The sequence below is a fragment of the Simochromis diagramma genome, unplaced genomic scaffold (genome assembly GCF_900408965.1).
Source record: "Simochromis diagramma unplaced genomic scaffold, fSimDia1.1 OVJJ01000371.1, whole genome shotgun sequence".
Lineage (NCBI taxonomy): Eukaryota > Metazoa > Chordata > Actinopteri > Cichliformes > Cichlidae > Simochromis > Simochromis diagramma.
The window spans coordinates 1,666,879-1,690,284 of record NW_024386920.1 but is presented as its reverse complement, the minus strand read 5'-3'; the positions used below and the strand labels follow the sequence as shown (position 1 = coordinate 1,690,284).

The 23,406-nt window shown below is 42.6% G+C and overlaps 1 protein-coding gene across 3 annotated transcripts; it reads left to right on the top strand.

Moving 5' to 3' along the window:
- The first annotated feature begins 197 nt into the window (after window positions 1–197).
- On the top strand, window positions 198–22,360 carry usp22 (ubiquitin specific peptidase 22). 3 transcript variants are annotated; one of them, XM_040036669.1, is made up of 14 exons: window positions 198–392; window positions 611–879; window positions 7,505–7,637; window positions 11,879–11,992; window positions 12,691–12,792; window positions 13,626–13,792; window positions 13,895–14,042; window positions 14,315–14,417; window positions 16,998–17,156; window positions 17,460–17,586; window positions 17,670–17,761; window positions 19,588–19,650; window positions 20,796–20,945; window positions 21,030–22,277. In XM_040036669.1, exons 2-14 carry the CDS (start codon window positions 760–762, stop codon window positions 21,070–21,072), a joined length of 1,521 nt encoding a protein of 506 aa, XP_039892603.1. In that variant the 5' UTR covers window positions 198–392; window positions 611–759; the 3' UTR covers window positions 21,073–22,277. The 3 variants fall into 3 exon arrangements, with proteins under 3 accessions (XP_039892603.1, XP_039892602.1, XP_039892604.1); XM_040036668.1 differs by lacking the exon at window positions 198–392 and adding an exon at window positions 398–504 and having other exon boundaries at window positions 21,030–22,360; XM_040036670.1 differs by lacking the exons at window positions 198–392; window positions 20,796–20,945; window positions 21,030–22,277 and having other exon boundaries at window positions 399–879; window positions 17,670–17,812; window positions 19,588–19,632.
- Window positions 22,361–23,406: the final 1,046 nt, after the last annotated feature.

Genomic DNA, 23,406 nt, shown 5'->3' with positions numbered 1-23,406 from the left:
AAACTGTCATGTAATTTTGGGAGCTTGAGCTTGGCGATTGTGGATCTGTTAATAATAAATTGTTTAAGAATATAGTTCTGGGTTTCATGCCTTTATGGAAAGATTCTCTTCGACACGGGCCCTCGTCTTTACGGTGTGTTTCAATTCTCATCCATTCATGGACTGTCACTTTTTTTATCTTTTTTTTTTTTTTGTAATTGTTACGCTGAAGCTAATTTTCGCTTCAGCCAATGAACGTACGTATGCAAGCGGATGTGGTTAGCTGGAGAATTCCACCAATCAAGACGAAGCGCCCTTCTTTTTAGAGGCAGGACTTTACCCTCTGAACGAAAGTTGGCACATGTCAATCACATGCAGCACTCGGTCGTGATTGGTCCATCGCTATGAATGAGGTGGGTCTTAACGACACTCGCCGTGTAAGCTACTTGAAATTCCAATGCTAACCAACTTTAGCCAGCTTGCTAACGTGTAACTGAGCGACTGTGAAGAACTACATGTAAAGCGGTATAGCTGGATTTAAATACATAAATGATACACATCTCCAAAAGAGGTATATTGTAAAATTTGTCTTCATGCTTGCTACTGCGCGTGTCTCTGCTACTGCAACCAGGACATGTCCAGTTAGCCAGAACGCAGCACTTGGTGGATAACGAACCCTGGCAGAGCTAGCCAGTCAGCCCGCTTGGACTGGGTCTGCTTTGAGGGATTTGAACAGGTTTCGTCGCTCAGTGGACAGTGAAGCCGGATGCTGTGACTACCATGAGTCCCGCAGGCTGCCCCCATGTCAACGGCTTCAAAGTGGACAACTGGAAGCAGAACCTGAGGGTCATTTATCAGTGTTTCGTGTGGAGTGGTTCAGCTGAGACCAGAAAACGCAAGGTAACGAGTGTTTAGTAGGGACCCTTGATGTACGACCGTGTATGCGTGTGTTTGTGTGCTGAGCTGCCGTCGTGTGCGTAGATAGTTCTCCGCCCTTCCACAACAACAGACGGTGAATGCCAAAGTACCGCTTTCCCCCTCAGCCAAATACTATCCAAGCTCAGAGACTTGTTCTAGTCTCAGTGTGGCGCTTAAATGCCACTCTGAGCACCTCACCACAGCTGCAGTGTCCTCAAACTGATGCAAACTACTAGCATGTCACCCAGTTAACCCCCTCGCCGCTGAACGTTAGCTTAGATCAAAGCTAGAGTCCGCATGATGGATCAGCAAGCTGATGATGTGCATGTGTTTGCACTGGCACTGCGCCTGCTGTGGCTCCACTTCCTCCCACCAGCAGACCGCAGGCCAGTGTTACACGGTGGTGTTTCCTCGCTTATTGGGGCACTGATGGCTCTGAAATCAGCCAAGTACTTCATATCTCTTGTCCTCATAAACCTATGATAACAGATATGCAGCATGGCCATGTTTGTTCAGCATTACAGGATCAACGAGGTTTAACAGGTAAAGCAACAGAATGTGTCTTCAGTTACGCTGCAAGAGGAAATATTATTTTTCTTCTCCTTTGTTTATTTTTTTTTTAATAATCATGCCATTACTTAGACATATAGCATGTTGTGTTTGCATTATCTGTGTGTATACTGCACTGGCTTAAGTCCAGGAGACATGTATACAGAAATAAATGGTGCGTATGCAAATAGTATATGTACTCTATGGTCTCTTCCTGTGCCCCTGGAGGGCCAAAATCCCTTCTTATCATGAAATATGTGGGACACCTCTCCAATCAGACACATGGTTCTTATGGGGAAACTGTTACACCAGGCGGTTCTGCTCCACCTGTCATGCACTTGTTTTCTTTTTATCCAGCTGGAGAAGTCTGTTGACAGTCATAGATTAGATTTTCCAGTCTAGTTTCAGGTCCAAGACAGTCTTTAATTTGACCCTGAACAATATTTCAACCGCAAAGTTTATCCATACATTATTGTTATTCAGCAAGCATTGGTGTATCCAGGTATTTTGGCTTGCTACTCACACTCTGCACCTACACTGGGTTGCTGCAGGGATGCAACAAAGGGAAAGGACAAGTATTGTGATTCCAGGGCCATTCAAAACAACAATGGCAAACAAATTGCATACATTTTGACAGTCAAGCAGCAACACTTGAAAGTGTTACCTGTGAAAAATACAACTCCTTAATCACCCGCTTGCCACTCTGTCGTCCATTACCTCTGGCGTCAGCCTCAGCACTGTGTACATCAGACAGTCCGCTGACCTTCAGATGTAGATTGAATACAGAGTATTGGTTCACCTTTAGAATTCAAAGGCTCAGTTCTTTGACTCACTTCACTGACAATCACACAAGTGTTTTATCTCATCTGAATTGCGCCAACATTGAATTTTATCAGTCTACTGCAGAGTAAAAGCGCATTTTCTCACCGCAATCCTAATGTGATCTTTTTACATTTGTAATAAAACATGTAACATTTTATTTTCTGTATATTAAACATAGCCAAAGTTTCAAACAATGAGGTCAGCATATCCTCTAGTAGATCTTGTGTGTCAGAGGCTTCAGGCAGGTTTTTTTTTTTTCCCCTACACTTGTCTGTATGATGTCAGTAAGAGCAGATATTCCTAATATGGTCAGGCACACGGCTCTGGTTGTTAGCACAGAAGCTCCGCCCACCTACTCTTCAGCTCATCTGTTTATGAGGCGCAGCCAGTCAAATAACAGTGTGCTTGGGAGCGGGAGGATAGAGAACTAAAACGGATCATTTCAAACAGTGGAAAAACTCAGCAGCTAAGATTTTTTTTAAAAAGGATTATTTTGAACTGTAAAAAATGCAGACCCATTAGTACAGCACAGGATTGACAATAAGGACCAGGACATAGTCCTTTTTAACAGCCAGTATAGGCTGCTCAAGGGACCATAAAATAAGACCATGTTTTAAAATTGGTGAGTCACTACTAAACGTCAGAGCTTAGCAGATTTAGCAATATTTTCTGTCCTCCTAAGGCTGTCTTCTACTAGCTTGTGCCACTGCAACACAAAGTAGATTTAAAGTGAAAGGCCCTCTGAGTATGAAACCCGGAGCTGGTGGCAAAAATAAACAAGGTCAACAAAGTATTTGCCATTACGACAGTGACAGCTGTTGCTTTAAATTTAAGTTCAGCTTCATTTTTTTTAGCCCTTTGTTTTGTTTTTTCTGTGTTGAACATTTACTCTTTCCACTAGTTTCAAGGGCACACACTCCAACAACAACCAAATCTTAGTATCAGACATGTCAACAAATCAGATTTACCTGGGTGTTTTCAGTGGCACAGCTGATATTTATGCTGCAAGACTAAATGTTGCAAAATAGAGCGATGACTGTAAAACGGGTCCGTTATTTCTTAGTTTGCCTGAGACAAAGGAGGAAATAATCGATTAATCTTCATAAATAAATATCAGTCTGTTGTTTGGGATGGCAGGCTACCACAACTTTTCCCTAAATGAATGAGACAGGTGTCGCTGCATGGGCGCACAGTGTAATAATCTTCTCACTTTACACTTTTCTAACCAGCAACTTTACATCCCATTACCCTTTCCAGTTCTCCCCGCCTACTGGTAGCTCGTCTCTGACATCGCAGCATTTGGAGGAATATGACACAGTTGGAGCTTGGCTGTTCTTCGGGTGTTAGAAGAACCACAAGGCCTCTTAATACACAGTACACAGTGTTCTAAACCATAACTACTGCGCAGTGTATATGTGCTCAGGCTCTTACTGACAGTTTGGGATGTGGAGATGTAGAGCAGAGAAGATGACACAAATCCTACATGAATACAGCGTCCTTGGGGGACTAGCTAAACAGACGTGCACACTGTAACAATGACAGCCAAAAGAATGAGTGACGAAAGATTGTTGCATATTGATGGGTATTTTCATAATTCATGTGCTGTCCGAGCAGTTTTGCAAGGAGGGGTGTGTGTGTGTGTGACTGGAATAAGAATGTCTTTTTTTTTTTTTTTGTATCTGTGTCCCACATTTACACTCACAAGAGAAGCATGTTTTTAAATCATGAACAGCAGAGGTGGTACTCAATGAGGAATAAGCCCAGATGAAAAGTTTTTAATCTAGAGGGTTTTAGGCTTTTATTTTGGTAATACGGATCTCAAAAAACACTGCATGAATCAAGCAAATGTGTGACATTTGTCAGAACCCTCATCCGTTTAGTAAGACAAGGTTGGTAACCTATGGTAACAACTATGAAGCTACTGCTTAGCTGTACAGTGTAAACTGAAATGGGTGGGAGGTAACTGTGTGACCTCTCTCTCATCCATGTGATCACAGTGTGTACTCTGTGGTTTAAATAGATTTCAAACACTGTCTACAATGTCTAATAAGTCAACTTCAAATGATGTAAAGTTCTGTACAAACGCTGCCAGTATTTTAAATTTAGTTGCACACTGGGACTGTTGTCAGTCTACACAACTATGTATATTGATCTGGATAGATGTGGATAGAAACAGCACAAAACTCCAAGGCTGCTACTTACTACTTCTTACTTCTTCCCCATTCTGAAGCTTTGTTCAGCAACTTTGTTCAGAGAGACGTCTTTAGGCATGTAGAAATGTTCAGAGCACTGAGTTGCTATCAAGCAAATGGCTAATTAGGTAACGATAAGTATTTTAGTTGTGTCTAATAAAGAGGCTTGTGAGTGTGTTTCACACATATTGTAATTTTTCTTAAATTGTTCAACTTTTTGATTCAATTCTGTTTTATTCATACAGTGCCAAATTACAGTTACCTGTATTGTAAGGTAAAGCCTCCACAATAATGGAGGGAAAACTCCCAACAATGAGACGACCGCATATCAGCAAGCGCTTGGCAACAGTGGGAAGGAAAAACTGGCTTTTAAACAGCATGAAAGCTCCAGCAGAACCAGGCTCAGGGAGGGGTAGCTGTCTGGTTGGAGGTGACAGGAGATAGCGATGGTAAAATAAACTAGAATCAGGCAGCTAGCTTACCTACAGCACTATGAACTATATGATGCTAGGTGCCATGAGAATCTCTGCCTTTAGAGATGTTAGTGTTTACTCCTTTTTTCTTTTTGCAAAGCCACTCTAGTTGTTTCTTCTGATCTTTATGCAAAGCTAAGCTAACCTGATTATAGAGGAGGAACACAATAGTTTTGAGTTTTGTGAAGAAAAAGGTTTATTTCCTATAATGTGAAAATTTCCTTTAAATAAAATCTACATGCAGTTTTAACTTCTCTTCATATTGGTTGTATTGTTTTATTTATTTATTTTTTTACTTCTGTTGACATTGATAATTTAGGGTTTTAGACTTCTTGGTCATACACGTCAGGTAAAGACGGCATCATTTGCCACAATCCTTACATCTTCTAAATTGGGCACCAAACTGTACTGTCACTCTGCCTTTCCATTTTATGTATATTAGCTTACCAGTCTAGATCTCTAAGGTAGAGTTTCTATAAAATGCCACTGATATCAACCTGTCTCATGATTCCAGCTCTAATTTTCTTCTACATTTTCTCCTCTTGTCTTTGTGTCTGATGCTCTCCCATATATCATCCTCTACCCGCTTTCCTTTCTCTCCTGTCTTTTCTTATTTTCCCTGCACTCCTCTTCTTAGGCATTGCTCATTTCTTCCCACCTCCTTATATTCATGCTAGCTCATTGGCATGCCAGCTTGTCATCTGCATGCTTTTGAACTGTTGCTATCTACCCTCCATCCACAGTCACGCCGCCCTTCTTTTTTTCTTTCCATGACTGCCGAAAATAACGAATAAGAAACACAATTCATATTTAAGAGGTGCATTTTAGGCTTAGGTGAATTTTATCCTGATTCTGTACTTTAAGCCATATCGCATTAAAAAGCAGAACGCATCATGCTTTGTAGCTACATTAATGCCTTGTAGGTTTTTGAGCAGTGTTTGAGAAATGTTCCATTTACTTAATAGAAAACACACAGTAGATGGGAAAAATAGCTTTTGACATCCAGAAGTGTAAACTGATGTGTTCACTGCAGCTGCTTAGAAATGCCAGGCTTGACATCATGTACAGTAGATGACCTTGGCACGATGACGTGGTGCATTTAAATGAGCTCTTAAAGACTTTTCGTTGTTTTGTCTTAGATAAAGTCTTACAGTGATGCTGCTCACATTACTTGGTGTTCAGTTTTTCTGTTTGCAATGACCAGGCAGTCTTAGGCCCCAGTCAGAAGCTGAGAGACTAGTTGACGACCCCACTAGGGAAAAGTGGTTGCTGGAGGTTGCAAGGTAAATTGGTTGCAAAGCATTGTACAGTGCTGCACCAAAAATTTCTTTGTGATTGCCTTTTTGCCACTCGCAGATTCCCACAGTTGTCCATAGCTTGCATGGAAAATGCTGACTTGTTTACAAACACTCACCAAGTGCTTGCTGAGTCGTAATGAAACTATGAAAAGTGTAAAAATGGAGAAAAGTCAGCCATTAAGATGCCTCTGTTTCGGTATTGCATCACCCTCTTTCAAGTTTCACTCTCTCTGTGGTTAGTTAGCAGGATTTTGCAGTTTACAATTAGACCTCTCTCATGGATACTATGCAAATCTGCTTGTGGCCAAAACCATCCCCAGCAGGGGATGGTTTTGGATGGTTTTGTTTGTTTGTATCCGTTGTTTGAGCTACAGAGGCTGAAGCATATTCATGTTTCTATGTTCTTTCTGATGTGTTCAAGTGGCAACGGGTGGACTCCAGGAAATTCAAGGTCTGTCTCGTAGTGCAGCGTAAAGCAAAAAATGTGAATGCTTTTGTAAATAAGAGATTTCAGGTTTTGATCTGAGCACATCTCTAACAAACAAATATATAAACACATGCTTTTATTTTGTCACTGAAATTTTCAACACGCGGTGCGCTAAAAGCAAAATTGCCATAGTTACGGGAAATCTGCATTGTAACCTACGGCATAACTGCAAACCCATCTGAACCCTACGCCGTAACCCGGCATGCACTTCACGAAAAATGTAGCTACACGGGTTGGCGCAGCCCACAAGTATCGTGATTGGCCAGTTCAGCTCCATCAAGTTTTTGAAGTTTTAGAAAGTAACAATCATCATCTCAGGACAATGAATAATCATCATAGCAGCAAAATAAGGAGTCACAAATGTAACAAATTCCTGGAGGGAGATTGCAGAAACTGTCAGACTGGATGTGAGGGAAGGCACAGAGGAGTAATATGTTTACACCCGTAAACAACTGACCACCACAAAGAGTGGAGACCCAGGTGGGGGAAAAGTCCCAGCAATTCATTTTTTTTTCTATCAGCATGTAAAACACAGGGACTCATCCACAAGATGATTAACATGTAACACACATAAATGAGATCGGCCACTTACGTAGGTTATGTCATGGGTTCTACAAAGATTCATCCTTGAAGCTGTTTCAATTTTTATGATTTTTTTTTTTTTAAGTGTGGAGTACAAGTTTGAGAAGATTCATACAATCGTTTCATCTCTCTCTCTCTATTTCTGTCTCACTCTCTCCCTGCTGTTCCTCCTCCCGCCCACCACCCCTCCCCCGTCTCTTTCAGGCCAAGTCATGTATCTGCCACATGTGCGGCGCCCACCTCAACAGACTCCACTCCTGCCTCTACTGCGTCTTCTTCGCCTGCTTTGCCAAAAAACACATCCACGAACATGCCAAGAGCAAAAGGCATAACCTAGGTATGACACACACAAACTCACGGTCCCATACTAAGCTTCCTCATTGTAACAAACATGGACGATATCCACACAAATGCACACCCCAGCACAACACCATCGGGGCTAATTATACAGCCAGCGGCTAATGGAGGTATAGGCTAGTGCCACTGCATCGTAAACACCATGCATTGGTGTGTTTGAGACTATATTTATAAGCAGCTTTGGCTTTCTTATATTACTTATATTAATGCTTTTATTTCAGCTGTGACGCATCTGTGGTTTTTGTGAGGCATTCGGAGCCACAGGGGTGTGAGCTGTTACGCAAGCGAGTGCAACATAAATGCAATACTGCCTAAAAGACTTCATCTCAAGGGGCTTTGGAAAGTCACCTGTGTATTTTGGCCTCACGCAGCCTATTAGAGGGAAAGCATGCAGTATTGAACTTGCTAATGAATGGGCACTGAGGTCTGTCTTGGTGGCTGATTTAAAATTAAGCACATTTCCATTTTATTGGGTACACCTCCCTGCTCTCCAAAGCCTCTCTCAAAATCCCTGCAATCATTCAGCGGTGTGGGTATTTATAAGCAAGAACAATGAGATCTCTCTCAGCCTTGTTGTAGACAGGATTAATATTGCAGGTCAGTGAAGGTAACACAAAATATCACGAGCCATTGTTTTCAGTGATAATCTGTATATTTTTCTCCCTTTAAAATGACTGAGCAGGCTTTTATTTTGAGGAGCCAAAGCAAGCGCGCTGTATTTCTCACTACAGCTCGCACGGAGGCTGCTTAGTTGGCCTGGGCACACACAGTAAGAAAACGGGAAATTGTTGTATTTCAGTTCAATGAGTTATATATTTACAGGAAACAGACGCGATCTGGACAGCTCCAGATCTGAAGAAAGACGTGGGTGTTTGGTGAACAGTTGGTTGTTTTCGCCCAGTGCTTCGACTCCCACTGGGGAACACAGCCTGTGATAATCAAAACATTGCTCAAAAATTTAGCAATTTGGTCAATGATATTGCCCAAACTGTCAATATCAATATATTGAGAAAGCTGCTGGTAGTACCTGAACTCATATACTCAGATAGTATAAACAGCTGCTAAAGAATTCTGCTGTGTGCAGAAATCGCTGCTATTCACATCTAATTGGGTGAAAAATAAAAAGAAACACCACTGAGTACACCATCCTTCCTCCCTGAACTATGTGTCTTGCAGCAGGCCTGAGACTTTCTGTGAAAGTTTGATATGTTCTGAAACTCCCATTGGTGCTTGAGTTAAGTGGCGATTGGGGCCCTGTTCCAGAAATCAGATTTAACAAACTCTGAGTTCCAGAAAGGATGATCAGAGTTTGTTTAGTCACTCAGAGTAATGAAAGAACGGCATCGTCGATGGAGCTCTGATACCAAGAATCACCATGGCAATGGGTAACTAACGATCAGAGCCTTCATTTAAACCCAGTGGACTGAGGAATATCATGTGAGCACCGACCGTGACATTTATCTAAAAATGATAACAAGAAAGGGGAAAACGTGCCTTCCCCAGTTAAATAACAAACCCGAAGTTATTAAACCCAGAAACATTTACACCACATGTTACTGATTCAGTCTATTTCTACGTTGATTCTTCACCAGCTCTCTGACACTCACAAACTCGCAGACTCCCACGAGGGTCCGTCATCTGTTAGAACAAGTGCATGAAGGCTAGACGTCATGTTGAGCCTTTTTTGTGCACCATAACCCTGCACACAGGGTTCATAGCATTGCGATGCTGTTTACAGGGTTACACAGGGGTGTAATATAACTTATTCAGGACTCATGTATTTGAATTTGGGCTTAATGAAGTTGTTTCTAAAGCAAATGACAAATGAAAGTTTGAGTGATCAGAAGTGATTCTGTACTCTATGGAAGTAGTGATCTCAGCTACTGACAAGTACATGCTCCATTAAAAACATCACAAAAGACTGAAACACAGTGCATTATGTACACATTCACACTGAGCATGCTAGCACTGGACCTGGTGTTAGCAGTGTACTATTAAAGCTGAGGGAGTGTAACTTTCATCGCAGGTGTGCAGATTTTTTTGTAAGTTGTGTCATCATGAGTATTGAACAGTTGTGTTGCACAAGGAAGGTTGGTGTTTTTTCAAATGGTTACTTGACTAGCACAGCAGTGCAACCACATCATCGGGATCATAGTTCCTGAATATCCTTAACAAGTCTTAAAAAGCACTGGGTGCTGTCATCTAAAAAGACGCTATTCATTGTTATGAAAATGTCTTTAATCATTTTATCAAGAGTGTTAAAATGAGCTTGGAAAGCAGCGTAATGTCTGCTGTCATTGTTCATGTTAGAATCAGGATAATTGCTGACATCCATCCTTTTTATTCTGCTTATCCAACTCATGCAAATTCCACAGAGAGAGACCTCAGTAACCAGTGGATTCAAACCCAAGACCTTCACTGTGCAGCCCATAATTGTTAACATCAGTTCAAAACAACAGAAAATAACTGCTCGTATCTAGTTTTGTAGCTAGATGCTCACAGCAGACATGCTGCCTACTAGGTGGTAGATTAGCAGATTTGGATGCTAACAATCCGCATTTGTTTAAATGGCTCAACCAATACCAAATAGTTTGGCTAAGAAAAGTCTTAAAACATAACCTGCCTCAAGCTGTAGGATCCAAGATGCCTCCTGCTAGTTTTACTGGTTAAATAATGTTTTTTCTAGACTGGAAATCCATCTTCATCTGCTGCTCTCTGACACTTACACAGTTGACATCAATTAATCGTCTCACTCCAGCAAAAATAGGCTGTGCTAAATGACAAAACTATGGAGGAGCACAAAGCTTTGAGACTCGGGATTATTGTGTTGCTAGAGTCGATCACACAGACATTTGTACAACCTTTTTATTGCCTTTGATATTACCGAAAGCATTAAAAAAGGGGCAACATTTAATTACACTGTAAACGGCGTATTATCTGCACCAAAAGGCATCATCCTGTTAGTGTGAAAGCGGCGATGCCAGCTCGACACCCAGTGTCTTTCATTTTTTATTCTCCACATAATGGAATTACGGCTGTTTTGAGCTGCAAGTGGAGTGCGTTACACTGCAGCGTTGTGCAGGAGAGCGCCGCCGTAGCAGAGGCACAGAGGGTGTCGCTGACAAAAGGCTGGATTTGGCAGATGTTGGAGAATCTGTGCTTTGGTTTTTATCAAGCCTGCTTTGCTTTATCACTCGGCTCAGGAAGACCCCCTGCGGGGGGTGTGTGTGTGTGTGTGTGTGTGTGTGTGTGTGTGAGAGAGAGAGAGAGAGGCCCACATAAACTGTTAGCTGCTGAATTAAATTCTGCAAAAATTGTAAGAAATCGTCTAATAGAAGGGGAGGGTAAGGTTTTTTGGGGGGTTTTTAAAGAGAGAGACGCTCTCAGCAGGCTGATGAGGAGGTAATTAAGTCGTTTTTAATACACCCTGTGGAATTAGCCTCCATTAAACCCGGCCCCTCCTCCTCACCCTCCTTCTTTCTGTTCCACCTCCTGTTTTGCCTTTGCATCTCTTTCATCTGCTCATTTTACGGACGTCCACCGTTCTCTTTGCCTCCTCATGTCGGACTCCTCCCGCTCTCTCACCACTGTCCTCTTCTCTTTCTGCCCTCTTCTTGTTCCCATGGTTACCCGATGACCCTTTCGATATTCCGAATTGTTCAAGGATTTCATTTAATTTCACTTGGCACCGTTACAACCCCACCCCCCCCTTCAGTCTGTCAAATTTTATTCCCTCACTTTCATATTTGCCTTTGCTTTTCCTCACCTCCCTCCATTCTTTCCTCTGTACCTGCAGAAGATGACAGCCAAGAGAGAGGCCGTCAGGCAGGTTGTTATGGCAACAGCAAACAGGTTGCCGCAGGGTACAGAGCAGGTGAGGAGAGAGAGGTAAGACGGAGTGGAAGCACTGTTTTGGGCCGTGAGTGAGCATTTAAGTGAGTCTGCGATGGTGGGAAATTACCCAGAAAGGCGGCGTCCTCACCTTTTGACTTCCCATTGCTCTCTCTATCGTTTCTGGCTGCTGTGAACACATGGCTGATCTGTCAGCAGATGAACCCTGCTGCCTGCCGTCGCAGCGTGACATAAATAGAATAAAACTGAGAGGTGAAGCAGTTAGCCTTTTACACAGTTTGCAGCAACACGCAACCCTTTACAGTCTCGTGAGTGTCCCTGCATTTGAATAAAATGCCGTCTTCTTCTTTTCTTTGTGTGTCTGTCCAGCTATCGACCTGCTGTACGGGGGAATTTACTGCTTTATGTGCCAAGACTACATTTACGACAAAGAGATGGAACAGATCGCCAAAGAGGAACAAAGGAAGGCCTGGAAGATGCAAGGTACAGCAACTTTAAACAACGCACCAAGTGACTTTGACCTCAGTGGGACATTTCTACACCAGAGCTCACCAAGCAATGGCACTTCTGTGCTCAATCACTGCATTTTGAGATGGCAGCACATATGCAATATTAAAATCCACACTGCGCTGCAAATTCTTTAAACTCCTGGTCTTCATTATCCAGCTTATTAACCTGATTAGACTGCAAAATTAGCTAATTTTGCAGTCTAAAGTTTTTATAGAGTTCAGTTTTGATGTGCTAATTCATATGAATGATAATGCTGTATTGCAACATTGTTTCTAATCCTCTGTAAATGTGGATTTTTATAGAGCAGCCCCAGTGGGTTCATGCATATGTAGCAGTGGTCAAATGTGTTTATGGCAGCCCTCTAAGCTTGAACAGAAAGATTCAAGTCTTCAACCTTTAACGGCAAGTGTATTTTGTGAGTGTTTGAGAATTAATCAGTGTGATTTTTATTTATTTTTCCCCCCGAAAAACCCAAATAGACAACACAAAAATGCAGAAAGTAGCAAAAATGATAGAAATTTTAACTGATATATGCAAATGCATATTTAATGTCTTTTTTCTCATTTGTAAGAAGCTTCAGTAACCACGGCAGTTTCAAAATTATTATTTCATGGTTTATTATTTCATGGTATTATTACACAGGTTTGTGTGTCCGTGTAAATGTGTTCCAGGTATCGGGGAAAAGTACTCGACGTGGGAGCCGACGAAGAGGGAGCTGGAGCTGCTGCGTCACAACCCCAAAAGAAGGAGGATCACCTCCAACTGTACAATTGGTTAGTCTCTCTCTCTCTCACACACGCACATTGACATCACATCAAAGATGAAGCAACACCATCATCCATCATGTTTTCACACGTACTCTGCAGCCCGGAGCTTGTGAGAATGTCTGACACACTTTGGACATCAGCCGCTCTTTAACCTGCCAGCTTCTTACTGCAAAGCCTGTGTGATGGCAGCTGGCCCCTGTGTGCTAATTGCAGAGCTAACTTTCTGCTTTACCCATTCCTTTAATAATATGAAAAGCTACTAGGCACAGGGTGATGCATAGAGGAGATCTTTGTTGTAGTGATGATGAATATTGGAGTGAGGCAGTGGTGGGACCTTCAGTATGTCGGAGTGAGGAGAGCTGGCATACGTTTAACACCTTGCAGCAGCCTGCAGGGACGTGCTCCAGCGCCAGCAACATCCCTGGCTCTGTCTAAGACGAGGGGAATTACAGGGCTGGCTGCTCATCCATGAAAAACACTACAGCCTTCTTTCTTTTCTGCTTCCTGTCTTTCCTTCCACCTTTTCTCCTTCCTCCTCCTTTCTCTCTCTCTCTCTCCCACCTCTTTTGTTTTTTTTAATATATGTGGTTGGTTCTGCTTTAATCAGGCAATGGTTTCCCTGTATGCAGTCCACTAGTGCCTTAGAGACATTGCAGTGTGTGTGTGTGTGTGTGTGTGTGTGTGTGTGTGTGTGTGTGTGTCTATAACAGCATTGCAGCCTAGCTGCCACACTGCAGCAGCCACGAAGCCTCTTTTTCTGTTTATCCTGTCCACACACTTTTGTTTCCTTGAACTGCGTTTATGTCTGTTTTCCTTTGCTGTCCCTCTTCCACCCGCAGGCCTGCGCGGGCTGATAAATCTGGGCAACACGTGTTTTATGAACTGCATCGTCCAGGCGCTGACGCACACCCCACTGCTGCGAGACTTCTTCCTCTCGGACCGGCACAAATGCGAGATGCAGAGCAACTCCTGCTTGGTGTGCGAGATGTCGCAACTGTTCCAGGAGGTACTGCGTCTTTGATTTTATTTTAGTAGTTTAGAGAGGACAAGGAGGTGATTCAGAAAGTGTCATTTGAAAACACAAACTCCTCCCACCCCCTTACCGCAGTTCTACTCAGGCCACCGCTCACCTCACATCCCGTTCCGCCTCCTCCACCTCGTGTGGACCCACGCCCGTCACCTGGCGGGCTACGAGCAGCAGGATGCCCACGAGTTCCTCATCGCAGCGCTGGACGTCCTGCACAGACACTGCAAAGGTCAGACGCACAGAGACGATATCATAAACAAGCTGAAACGACCATCAAAGCTGAGACATGTGACTTTCAGTCAGACATGTTTGACACGGAGAGTTAAGAGGCTGAAAACACATGTGAGGCAGTATTGATTCTTTTGGATCTCTTGTCAGTTTATAAGCACAGTAGGGATTTGTGAAGTTACACAGTAAGGCTTTTAGTGACAGTGTGCTTTAATGTTTTTGGTGTGTGTGTGTGTGTGTGTGTGTGTGTGTGTGTTCTTTGTGTCCCTACAGATGACAATGGGAAGAAGGCAAACAACCCAAACCACTGTAACTGCATCATTGACCAAATCTTCACAGGGGGCCTGCAGTCTGACGTCACCTGTCAAGCCTGCCAGTGAGTGTGTGTGTGTGTCTATGAGACTGTGAGTGTGTGTGCAGGGAAAAAACAACTTAAAACTCTACTGATGCCTCACTAGAGTCTGTATAAAGAGATTAAAGTGTACAGTTCCATCATGAAGACACAAAACAGCCACAAAACAGGCCTCACTTGTCTGCATCAGAATGTCTAATGGCCTGCCTCGAGGTGACCCTCCTCCCCCTCCCTCCCTAATGCCTCCGTTCTCCTCTATCATTCACATACTGCACCATCAATCACACACTTGGTGAACTGCTACACTGCAGCAACAGGAACAGCCTTTCATGGCGTGTAAAGTTGATCTCTAGCTCCACCTGGTGGTTTGTGGAGGCAGTTGAAGCTCTGAGTGGACTAGCCCGCCTTTTTAATTTATTTATTTTTTAAACTGATCTGTTATGTGATTAGCTCCTATTTCCATATGAGATATTTTCACACACTGGGGCATTTTTGCCTTTATTTGGCGTGGCTGAAGTGACGAGTAGACGGGAGAGAGCAGGGGAAACGCTGCAGAGGCCACGGGTCAGACTTGAACCCAGGCAGCGGCATTTCTGGGTCACTGCACTAAGTGTAGCAGTTTGTTTGTTACTGTCAGAAGAAGTTTTAAGCTTATTGTCAAGTCATGCTTAGCTGAGGAACACAGCTGGTGCCTCTCCAGTGGAAAAAAGAAATCGGCAGTAAATACAGTGAGCCACAATTTTGTGATTCCATCTATCCGTTTTCTTCCACTTATCTGGGGCCGGGTCACAGAGGCAGCTGCCTGAGCAGAGAATGCCTAACCTCCCTGCAGCTTATCCAGGAGAACACCTGGGTTTTTCCAGGTGGGCTGGTGTAGTTGTAATCACTCCTGGGTCTGCCCTGTGTCCCCTGTAGTGCATGCCCAGGACACCTCACCCAGGAGGCATCCTTGCAAGATGTCTAAACCACCTTAACTGGCTCCTTTAGATGTTGTAAGTGGCAGTTCTACTCCAGACATCTCCAGTCTGTCTGTCAGTCTCCTGCTTCCCTCTCCCCATTACTCATGAACAAGACCTTGAGATACCTAATCGCCTCCGCATGGGGCCGCAACTTACCCCTGACCCGGAGTGGCCACGAGATCCTTTTCCAGCTTAAGACTATGGCCTCAGACTTGAAGTTGCTGATTCTCATTCCCACTGCTTCCCACTCCAGTGTGAGCTGGCCATCACCTGACCAAGTCAACAGGACCACATCTGAAAAGATCAGAGATGAGATCCTGCAGCCACTAAAGTGGAAGCCTTTTGCCATTTTAAATCCATCCCTATAAAATTTGACTAACTAAAAGATGCTGTAGAGGAATGCGGTCCTCTTTTTCGTTTTGTGGCAGCTCTGGAGAAAGTCAGAAATTTCTGCTTTGACCAACCATAACCAGACTGTTGCCAGTCAGCGACACTATTCAGAGCTTTCATCTTCATGGTGAGGAAGACTGCTGGATTAGGCTAGAGTGCAGTGGAGGTCCTGGGTGTAGCAGTCATCTTAAACAGCCATCAAATTTGATTAAAGCTCATGTCAGAACCAGTGACATGGCTTTGAAAGAGCCCTTGTTCTGATGACACGGGCGGCTTTGTGGAGATTCATGGCACCAGGAAGTGGAATTATTAGAGCAAAGAGATGGAGCTAAATTTGACAGAAAGCCGGCGCTGCAGTGATACATCTTGTAATTGTGCTATGGCCCTTGGCTTAACAAGAACACTATGCATTACAGAGAAAGTAGGCAGAACAATAGATGATTTATTGGAGCTGTTAGAGAGATAACGGGGGTGCAGTTTGGAAAATGGATATTAACTGAGCAGTGTTTGTGTTGGTGTTGCAGCTCTGAGCAACAAACTGCTGCGTTATAATCCAGCTGTTCCAAATGACTGAAGATACGAACACAGTCACAAATATACCATGAACCAGTAGGATCTGCTTTATGTCCTTAAGAATGAACACAGCGTTACCAATTAATGTTCAGCTGCAAAAAACTGATAAATAGACCACCAGTGGAATTCTTTGGCTTTCATTTGTTTGAATGTTGCTTTATTTTTATCTTAAATTCACCTCCTTTCAACACAGTGGTGTACTTTTTCCAGTCAACTGTTTTTTGTTTTTTTTTAAACTGCATATTTACACATAAATAGTGTTCATGTGAGTTAAAGCCTTTTTTAAAATTCATAACCCTTTTCTCTGTGTGATGTCAGTAAGAACAGATAACCTTAATATGGTTGTCAGTAACAGTGGCTCCGCCCACCTGCTGTTTGCACCTCCTGTATTTTTGCAAGAAAATAAATGATCCTTTAAAGCAAACTGTGAAAAAAATGAGTTGACATGAAGTGATAATGAGCTTGTGCTGATGTTTCTAATAAAGAAGGGGAAGAAAGTGAGATTCTGGGTTCATCCCGTTCTCATAGCTGGTCATAAAATGACTCGGAGGTAAAATGGTTCTGTTTTACCATTTCTGGATCATTGTACATTGGGTATGATAATGATTATTTTGAGCTGTGACTTCTCAAGAGTAACACTTGACCGTGTCACGTGACATCCTGGCATCTGTTTGGTTCCCAGTGGTGTTTCAACAACTATAGACCCATTTTGGGACATCAGCCTGGACCTGCCAGGCTCTTCCACACCATTCTGGCCCCTCAGCCCCGGAGGAGATGGATCAGCACTTAACGGAGAGAGTCACACCACTGGAGCCACAACACTGACGGACTGTCTGCGCAGGTAACTCGCATATGAAGAATAGATCAGAGAGACATGATCTGAAACGTCAGGATTGAGCTGTAGTCATCAGCATTAATAGATAAACAGGTGGGGAGTTTTTGTCTGTTTTGTGGTTGTAAAATGAAAAGAATAATTTCAGCGTTTTAATCAGAACAATCCTACATGCTCTGCAAACTCAGAGACCCACCCTTTAGCCTCATCCCAGAATCATCATGAGCGTCACATAAAACTGTTCCTACCCTTCCTGACAGGGGAAGCAGCAGCACTAGTCCCTGGTACCAAATCTCACCCTCTGTTGTCCAGGTTCACCAGACCAGAACACCTCGGGAGCAGCGCAAAGATCAAGTGCAGCGGCTGCCATAGTTACCAGGAGTCTACCAAGCAACTGACGATGAAGAAGCTGCCCATCGTGGCGTGCTTTCACCTCAAAGTAAGAGAGGTTACATTTGACGGCTAATGAAGGGGGATATTTATTACCTGTTCTAACTCGTGGATATGTGCGTGTGCTCGCAGAGGTTTGAGCATTCGGCCAAACTGCGGCGGAAGATCACTACTTATGTCTCCTTTCCTCTGGAGCTGGACATGACCCCGTTCATGGCCTCTAGGTGAGCACAATCTAAAAGAAGGCTGGAAGCTGTCAAAGAAAACCCAGTAAGGTGCATAAAAACTAGAAGCTGCTGTGTGCATGCTAGGCCTCAATCACAGTAACAACTGTGTTTATATGGACTTGTGTGCGTCCAGTGTCTTTTCTTTTTAGAAAATAGATTTTTGGTCATAAACTGATTTTTGTCATTAATGAGCACAACCGTAAAGACTGATCATTGCAGCAGAGTCTGGATGACGCCTGCATTTCCTAACTCATCAGTCAGCTGGAAAAATATGGTGGCCGTGTTTTATTTCAGAGTACATTACTATGTGCTCATATCTAAATATGTTTACATCCTTACTGTGCAAACGTGTATGTGTACTGTATATAACACTCAAAAAAATGAAAAGAACACTTTGAAAACACATCAGATCTCATTGTGGGGGGAAAAAATCATGCTCGATATCTGTACTGGTGTGTGTGCTGGGAACTAAAGGATACCACATCACTTGATGGAAATGAAAATTATCAACCTACAATGGGGTGAATTCAAAGAAACCCCCAAAATCAGGAGGAACCCAGGACCCACTGTACCAGGGTAGGGTCTGAGAGTGGATCCAAGGATTTCATCATGATACCTAATATCAGGGTGTCTTTGCCTAGTCTCTAGAGATCTGTGAGTCCTTTCATGGATGTCGCTCCCCAGACACCACAGATCCATCACCAAACCGTTACAGGCAGCATGTTCTCCATGGCTTCTCCAAACTCTTTCATGTCTGTAACGTGTTCAGAGGGAACCTGTTCTCATCTGTGAAAAGCACAGAGCATCAGTGGTGGACCTGCCAGTTTTGGTATTATGAGGCAAATGCCAGTCAGGATCCACAGTGCCAGGCAGTCGGGAACTCAGGCCACCTTCATGAAGTCTGTTTGGTCAGAGACATTCACACCAGTGTCCTGCTGGAGCTCTGGCAGGTGCTCATCCTGTTCCTCCTTCCACAAAAGGAGCAGATACCGGACTTGCTAATGGGTTAAGGACCTTCTACAGCAGTTTCCCAACCACTGTGTGTGCCATTAGAAATGATCAGGTGTGCCGTGGAAGATTATCTGGTTCCACCTGATTAGTAGTCTCAGTGACTGGCGTGAGTAACGAGCAGAACAATTACATTCTCTTCCACTTCATACTCTAATTAAATAAGTTGCCAACTGCCAGTAAAATAGAAGAAGTTACATAATAGTCATGCTGACCTCTGTCCTGGAGAAAACTTTTTTGACATTAGACAAAAATGTGAAATATGTGCCGTGGCTCCAAAAGGTTGGGAAACGCTGCTCTACAGCACTGTCAGGCTCTCCTACAGTAACTGCCTGCTTCCTGGAATCTCCTCCATGCTACTGAGACTCTGCTGGAAGACACCGCAAACCTTCTGGCAACAGCACATATTGATGTTTAAATACCTGTGCAACCTGTTTAGGGTCCAGGTATCGCCTCATGCTCTCAATAGTGACACTGATCCGAGCCAAAACTAGTGGGGGGGAAAAAACAAGCCAGAAAAAATGTGAGAGGCCTGTAGAACTATTTTTGTTTTGGGGACTCAAGTGGATCTTTCATTAATTTTATTAACAACAAAGCAGCTGACACTGAATAACAATGTACTCTGCTACTTAACTGACCAGATATTTCACTGGCTTGATGCTATAATCTGATCGAAAAGTGTTCTTTTCATTTCTTTGAGCAGTCACAGTCGCTTTGCAGTGAGTGTTAATTTGCGTAATACATCAGAGGAAACTATTGTGCTTGAAAGAACAACAGTTGGTATGTCGTTACTGAGTCTCTGCCGTGTGTTTCAGTAAAGAAAGCCGGATGAATGGGCAGTACCAGCAGACCGTGGATCCCTTCAACAACGACAACAAGTAAGCAAAGCGACACGTTTGCAGCATCGATTCCACAATAATCCAAAATGACCAAACGTATAATCTCATCCTTCTGTCACCTGACACAGTGAGCCTCGTGGAAACACACCTGACAGGTGCAGCAGGGCTTCATGAAGCGCATGTTTATAGAAATGTGCTGTTTTCAATCATCACAAACTGTCTGCTTGACTGCTTCTTCTTGTCACTGGTCTCACAGCTACATTCATTTCACTGGGTAGAATCCACTACCTCATTTGTTTGCATGGAAATTAGCCCAACAAAATAGGAATTATGAATTTGCAAAACTACCTGTCATAACAGCTAAGCTGATTATCTGTTAGCTTCCAGTGTCTGGAAAAGCCATTTACAATGCTGCAGTATAATAACAGTCCTTGTACAAAAACATGGTGAACTGGGAACAATAACTTTTAGTGATTTCTAGGCACAACATACTGAATCAATAATTGTATAATGTCCCAGTAAACAGGAAGAGCATTACCTCCAGTGAATGATCAAAATATTGGGATAGTCGAGGAAAATTGGTAATGTGGTAATCAGGAGCTACAGAACGACACGCTGATGCTGCTGCTGTCCTAAAAACCACCACAGGCAGGCTTCAGCTTTCTCCCAGCCAGTTATAAGTGAAACCTGAATTTTTTTTTGAACAACAGGAAAAGGAAGCTTCATGAATATTGAGAGCACATTTTTAATCACGTGAGAGCGAGATGAATTTGTTTGTGCAGTCACTGTTGTAGTCCTGGCTAAACTCACAAAACAGCTGAAGAAAATGGTGTGTAGGAAGGAATAATAATAATAATAATAATATTAATAATAATAAATTTTATTTATGAGCACCTTTCAAGTCACCCAAGGACACTTTACAATAGGATAAAACACTTAGTAAAACAATGGCAGAATAAGAACAATAAAATAAAAGCACAAGATAAAATGAACAAACAGTGGATTCACAGTGAATATGCAGATTTGAACAGATGAGTTTTGAGTTGGGATTTAAACTGGGGGAGAGAACCAATATTTCTGATTTCAGGGGGCAGAGAGTTCCACAGCCTGGGAGCAGAGCAGGAAGTCATTATGAACTGAGTAAAAGCCAAACTGCAGCTTGTTCTGCTCTCTTCCTGTCGCAGGTACAGCTTGTTTGCAGTGGTGAACCACCAGGGGACACTAGAGAGCGGTCATTACACCACTTTCATCCGACAGCACAAGGACCAGTGGTTCAAATGTGACGATGCAATCATCACCAAGGCTAGCATCAAGGATGTCCTGGATAGTGAAGGGTGAGAACGTCAAAGAGCTTGAGACACATTTTTGCTTTTGTGTTTCTGCTGCTGACTGACCTCGTGGTGCTTTCATCTCCTCAGGTACCTTCTGTTTTACCACAAACAGTTCCTGGAGTACGAATAAGTCCCTGCATCAGCACGGCCTGCAGGATGAGCTGAGGGACGACGCAAGGATTTGTTTGTAACAGAGTGATGAGAAAGGCAAAGAAACACGTTGTCATTGGCAAGTCCCACCCTTACTACACACCAGTCTAGTTACTCTGTGTGACATGCAAGAAGGACACTGTCTGCTGTGCAGGAGAAATCCAACAAATCTGACTGGATGGGCCCTAAAGGAATTTTATGTACTTGAATTCAGGGGATGAAGAAGAAAGCAGCAAGTCAGTGTACAAGTCTGCTAAAAAAAAAAGAAGAAGAAAAGAAAAGGAGTGCAGAGTCCTTCTACATTTTTGTTCTCTTATCAGACACAAATGCAAGAGAAGCTTCACTTGATCACAAATGCTGTCCTTCACCAATGTCTTGCTACATGCTTCTTGCACAGCTGCATATGTAGGGGAAGAAGCAGAGCAACAGCTTTACACAGAGCTACAAGGCTCGGTTGTGATATTTTTTTTTCTCCCCCCCTCTCTTCAAGGCAACCTTCCGGACACAAGCGCACTTGTCTAACACAGCTACGCTCCTCCAAAAGACCAAATATTTCAAGGGTGGAAGTTGTCTTCGTATGCTTTTTTTTTTTTTCCAGAGTGCAGCTACTGGGGAAGGGAAAAAAGACGTTAATCATAGTATTGTGTCTGAAGTTTATTCCATTTTTATTACTTGCGAGCTTGTAGTTATCGCTCAGAAACCATTTTCCCTGCGAAGGACATGAAGGATCTGTTATTTTCTGCCTGTCTCCTCGTCAAAAATGGGGAAATAGACAACACAGTAAATATATTTTTATACATACTGCAATTTAAAAGCATTTGTTTGCAGTTTTGCGTTCTCCCTGGACTCTCACGTTGTTCATCTGCGTTACATTGTGCTGTCAATCTCATATATATCATTTTTTTTGTACACATGACTTTCATGACACTGCTGCTATAGGCTGCTTCATTTTGTTTTTTGTTTTTTGATTTCAGTCGTGTTCTCCACATTAATGAAACATTGTAATGATGCTGTTTCAGGTAAATGGCAAAAGAAAGAAAGTAAACAAAAAAGGAGGAGAGTCTGTACAGTGGGTCACAGGCTCAGTCCTGCAGTGTTAACTGTCGGCCGCATGTTGCTCTAATTCAGTGTGTTTATATGTGTGTGAATGTGTGCACGTGAATATGCTCGAGAAAGAGGAGGATTTAAAAAAAGAAGCAAAAGAAATCCATTAAAAAAACCTCAGCTTAGGTGCGTTTATATAAAATGTGTTATTGAGTGTAAAGAGACAAAAAAAGAGCGAGTATGTGTCCTGTTTGTATGCACGTGTGTCGTGCGCGTGCGTATGTAGCGTATGTTCATGTACTGAATCAGTACTTGCATTTAGCATGCCGTCTGAGCTGGGTATCACAGTTTGATAGGATTTTTTTTTTTTGTTCCACATGTTGATGACGTGTGTAAAAGTATATATGTACAGTTTGTATGTAGAAACAAAATGGTGAAACCTCAAAGTTGATTTGTTCTTCTATATTGCTGGATCCAGCCACGGGGTCATAATCAGAAAAAAAAAAAATTATTAAATATCTTGAGCCAGTCAGTCATTCCACAAAAACACATGTAACTGCTGCAAGAACTGGACACAGTGATGGAAAGACACTCAAATAAAGAAGAATCTATATCTGTAAAATCTTTGTGTGTTGCTTTTTGTCACTAATTATGTAAGATTATATTTATGTGTTTATTTTATTGTTTGTGTTGCTATATTTTAATGTTATATTGCTGATTGAAGGGTTTGAAAACGACTGTAAAAGATTCATGGTGACAACTAACATCAGCCCAAACACCTCATGCCAACTGTCAAGCAAGCAAGCACGGTGCTGGAGTGGTCATGCTTTTGGCTAGCTTTGCAACCACAGGACCCTACTGTGCATTCACTGAGTCAACTGTAAGTTTAAACGTTAGCTCGTCTGTGAAAACAGATAAAGCAACACGGAAGTGACAGAATGGCTGAAAAAGTTAAGAATCAAGGTGTTGCAATGGTATCAAGAAGGCGATAAAATTGTCTAAAAAATGTTAATAGAAAACCAACAAAATATTTTCTTTTGGAGAAAGAAAGCAAATTATATAACTGACAAGTTAAAAAAAAAAAAAAAAAAAAAACCATCTTTAAATCAATGAAATTACAAATACTTTTTCCAGCTCTCATTGTTTTAATGTTTCTAAATTAAATCAAAGTTCTCATTCCCGACGCGTAACATACCATCGATTTGTCACGGCTCGAGGCGTGTCATAGTAACGGGAAAGGTACCCTTCCGCATCCTTATGAAACACTCCA